Here is a 4463-nt window from a genome sequence, read left to right as displayed (position 1 = left end):
TACCCTCCCTAGGAGCTCCCACCCCTTTTGCTCCCTTGATGACTCGAACTCGCAACCTTCGGGTTGGAAGTGAGGGTGCTTACCATCCGAGCAACTCCCTCTCGTCAGCCCTATTTTTTTATATTTCGAAACGGGGTTTAAATGTAATAAAGAAATACTAATGTATTTTTTCATCATATTGATATGCAAAAAATTGCAATTTATAATTCTTTTCGTATAGTTTTTGAATATCTAAATTTTTTGTTTAAAATATTGAATTAATGTAATTTAACTTCACTTTAAAAATTAGTCAAATTAACTTTTAAAAAGCGTAACATGACAATTAAAAGTGGACGACGGAATTACATGCTAAATGTTGTTGTAAACACCCCCTCTACCCCACGACACCACCACCACCACTCTCTCTTTCCTTGCACGTTCTCAAACAAACTCGTGATTTACACCAAATTAGGGGAGATCTCAAGATACATGCACATAAAATATACTTATATAGAATTAATTACAATGCACTAGTTACATGTTCCACGAGAGTCAATAACTTTCATTTAATTTTTTTTTTATTAATATTAAGAAAATCATTAAATAAATAAAGAAAAAAAAGATTTGAGTGAATATTTTTTAATAAATAATTATTGATTTTAGTGATAGGAGTACTTTTTCTTTATTAGTATTTTATATTATATCTATGTGCAATTTGGTTCCTAAGAATTGTATCTACATGACAAAATTCTAATGAGAAATCAAATATATTGCGTACTAAATCCCAATTAAAAACACCAATTCCAAAAGAAGTAAATACTAAGTTCATTCAAAGTTTGAGGTAGTTCTTCAAAAATGGAGAAAAACAAATCGCCATTGCACTTTGTGCTAGTTCATACGGCATTCCACGGAGCCTGGAGCTGGTACAAGATTGTGGCATTGATGACATCTTCAGGGCATAATGTTACAACTCTGGACTTGGGCGGTTCAGGGATCAACCCGAAACAGGCCCTTGAAATCACACATTTTGCTGATTACGTGAGTCCGCTAATGGAGTTCATGGCTTCACTTCCTGCAAATAATAAAATAATTCTTGTAGGTCATGCCTTTGGTGGATTCGCCATTTCTAAAGCCATGGAGACCTTTCCAGAAAAGATTTCAGTTGCTGTATTTCTCGGTGGTCTAATGCCTGGTCCAAATATCGATCCAACCACCATCTACACTAAGGTACCAATTTTCCTTATATATATATATTCACAACCACCGTTTCGTTTCGTTTGTTTAAACTTTGAAACTAAAATATATATTATAGGCGGCGAGTGCGGTGATAGGTAAACTTGATAATTGTGTTACATACGAAAATGGACCAACAAATCCTCCAACCACCATCATCGTAGGTCCCAAGTACTTGGCAACTAATATTTACCATCTCAGCCCAATTGAGGTATGCAAAAATTATATAGTAATTGCAATTGAATAAATGCTGATCACTGACTAAACTGATCATTTAAACTTGTTTTTTGTATTCTTCTTGGTGTTAATTAATTAGGATTTGGCGCTGGCCACTACACTAGTAAGGCCAATTTATTTATTTCCTGCCGAAGATATTTCTAAGGAGATGGTTCTTTCAAGCAAAATGTATGGATCCGTTAGGCGAGTGGTCATTGTCGCTCCTGAAAATAATGCCCTGGCAAAGGAATTTCTAAAATTGATGATTGAAAAGAATCCACCTGATGAAGTGAAAGAGATTGAGGGCTCTGACCATGATGTCTAAGCCCCAACAACTTTTTACTACTCTTCTGAGCATCGCTAACAAGTATAGCTAAAGAGCTGTTAATTAAAAAGAATAAGGGGGGAATGCTTAAGGCTAGAATAAAACTTCAGTCAATTTACATATTTGACCATTTATATGATGATCTCAGGATCTTCCATACAAGTCCTAGTTCATTTGATATTTCAATCAATTTCTTTCAGTTGTTATTTCCTTCATTGTAATTTTAGAATTCGGAATATATTGACACCAATAAACAATTTCTATTTCCCTAATTACTGATTTTTTGTTCAAGACCAAACAGTTAAATCTCATCAATGAGGAGGAGGACATAGAAGTTGATACTGAAAAAGTGTTGGAAGTCATTTATATGAATAATAATGATTGTTCGTCATTAGGACTATTCAAAGCTATATTGAATGATAACGAAGAATTGTACATATCAGTTAATGAAAAATCGGTAACGTAACAAGGATTGATGGCTAATAAACAAGCTTAATAGCGGTGGTGGAGCCAGAAATTTCTCTAGGGTGTTTTATTAAAATTATATCGTATATATACAAGCTCCTACTTTTCTCAACAATTAAATCATTCAAGTTGAATGGAAACTCAACAATTGAAGGGAAATAGGTAGTAGATATGGAGAAAATATTATTTTTAACAAGTCTAGTTCTAATGGTATAATATGTGAATTAAATTGGTATGGTAATGGTATAATATTTTAAAAATTGAATATCAAAATTACGGTACCAAAACTTTGAAATACCGTACCACGCCTAATGCTGTACGGTCAATGGGGACTGGACATGGAAGTTATTAGTGAATGCAGTACAACTTTTGAGAAGTACTTGATGAGTGTGTCCCAAAATGTCATTTCAACCTTTTCATACAATTAAGAAACGTATGATAACAATTTTCTGTTTTCTATATGTATGTAATTATATTGATGACTTGTTAAAAGAACAGGGTAGATCTTATAGAAAAACAAAGCAAAAAAAATCTAACAGAGTGGATGAGAAAGAGCCTCAAGCTGCTAGACTGTAGACACATTAACAAATTCACCACACAAGTGAATGTAATAATCAACGAAAAGGAGAACATAACTGGTTAAATGTATAACTTTTTGAAGGAGAACGAGAATTCTTGTAGTCAAAAAGAATGAAAGAATATGGCAATTCTTATTGAAAAAGACCTCTAAATATGAGTTAATATCTCAAAAGGTCACTCAACTTTGAGAAATTGTCTAATAAAGTCATTAAACTTTGTTTTGTATCAATAAAATCACTCAACTTAGACTTTTATAGCAATGTAATCACTTGACTAAATTTGTCATTATAACAAATTTGACATGACAAAATATTATATAAATATGAACCCTGCAAATAAATAAAATTAAAATTAAAAATTTACTTAATTAGTGAAATAACTATTATAATATTGTTATGTATTTTAATTTTTCAATGTATCATGATAGGTGTATGAGAAATATGAAATACCGCATACATTTTAAAATTATTTGTTTGAGAGCATTAAAATATACTCGTAACTTAGATAAACAATTAATTAGTGTCGTTCTTTTACTGGAGTAACCCGTTGAAATTGATCAACATAAAAAATGAAATTATATCATTAAAAAATACATATCTTCTTTGATTTGTAATAATTTAATCAAACTTGGCAGCAGCGTTATGTGCTTTTATGCAACACCTACTTAGTTAAAAAACATTATGCCTGTTAAAATGTTTTAATGGGTTTTAAGTTTTTTATTTATTGTGAAATTCATATTTACATGCTATAAAAAGAAAATTATTTTTTCATGTCAAATTTCCTTTTAGATGGTAAATTTGTTGAATGATTTTATTGATATAAAGGTCTAAGTTGAGTGATTTTATTGATATAAAGGCCTAAGTTGAGTGATTTTATTGAAACAAAATAAAATTTAATGACTTTACTAGATAAATTTTCAAAGTTAGGTGATCTTTTGAGATATTAACTCCTAATATTATTGAAACTACTTGTTTGAGGATTTTAATCAATTTGGTACCCGCCATGAAAATATGCCTAATGGACGGCTTATTATTTCATAGGTTAGTTTGGAGAATTAAATAGGGAAAAGTTACAAGTACCCCTAGACTATGATCGAAATCCCAAAGACGCACCTTAACTAAACTAAGGTCCTATTACCCTTGAATCCATTTTTTTTTGTAATTTTGTACACCTTTTTGGCTTACGTGGCATCCAAATATCTCCCACGCGCCTCGACTGTTAGGAGTCACGGAGTGTGCCACACTGCCACATAAGCCAAAAGGTGTACAAAATTATATAAAAAAAATGAATTCACGGGTAATAGAACCTTAGTTTAGTAAAGGTGTGTCTATGAGATTTCAACCATAGTCTAGGGGTATTTGTGCCTTATCCCTAATTAAATATCTCAAAAAGTTATTCAATTACAAGGAATTGTATAGCATGTAATTTTAACTTGTATCAATAAAATCACTATCTCTCACCCAAATTTGTCATAAAAAATATGACATTGCAAAATCTCAAGTATTTTGTGGGAATATTTTAAAGTGAATTTTGTGACATGCATGGAAAAAATATCAAATACTCGATATATTCGATGATGATTGTGATTTGTGGCAAACTAATTAACAGTAGGGATATTTTTAGATCAAAACAAAATTTAGTCATGCTGCTTGTGTTTCAAGACAGG

At 31.4% G+C, this 4463-nt stretch overlaps 1 protein-coding gene across 1 annotated transcript; it reads left to right on the top strand.

Annotated features, from left to right (window-relative positions):
* Positions 1 to 834: 834 nt before the first annotated feature.
* LOC125868002 (methyl jasmonate esterase 1-like) lies at positions 835 to 1809 on the top strand. The gene is made up of 3 exons (XM_049548599.1): positions 835 to 1206; positions 1292 to 1423; positions 1529 to 1809. Exons 1-3 carry the CDS (start codon positions 835 to 837, stop codon positions 1751 to 1753), a joined length of 729 nt encoding a protein of 242 aa, XP_049404556.1. The 3' UTR covers positions 1754 to 1809.
* The last annotated feature ends 2654 nt before the right edge of the window (positions 1810 to 4463 follow it).

This window comes from Solanum stenotomum, chromosome 1, assembly GCF_019186545.1.
Source record: "Solanum stenotomum isolate F172 chromosome 1, ASM1918654v1, whole genome shotgun sequence".
NCBI classification, from domain to species: Eukaryota; Viridiplantae; Streptophyta; class Magnoliopsida; order Solanales; family Solanaceae; genus Solanum; species Solanum stenotomum.
This window is presented reverse-complemented; position numbering and strand designations above follow the sequence as displayed.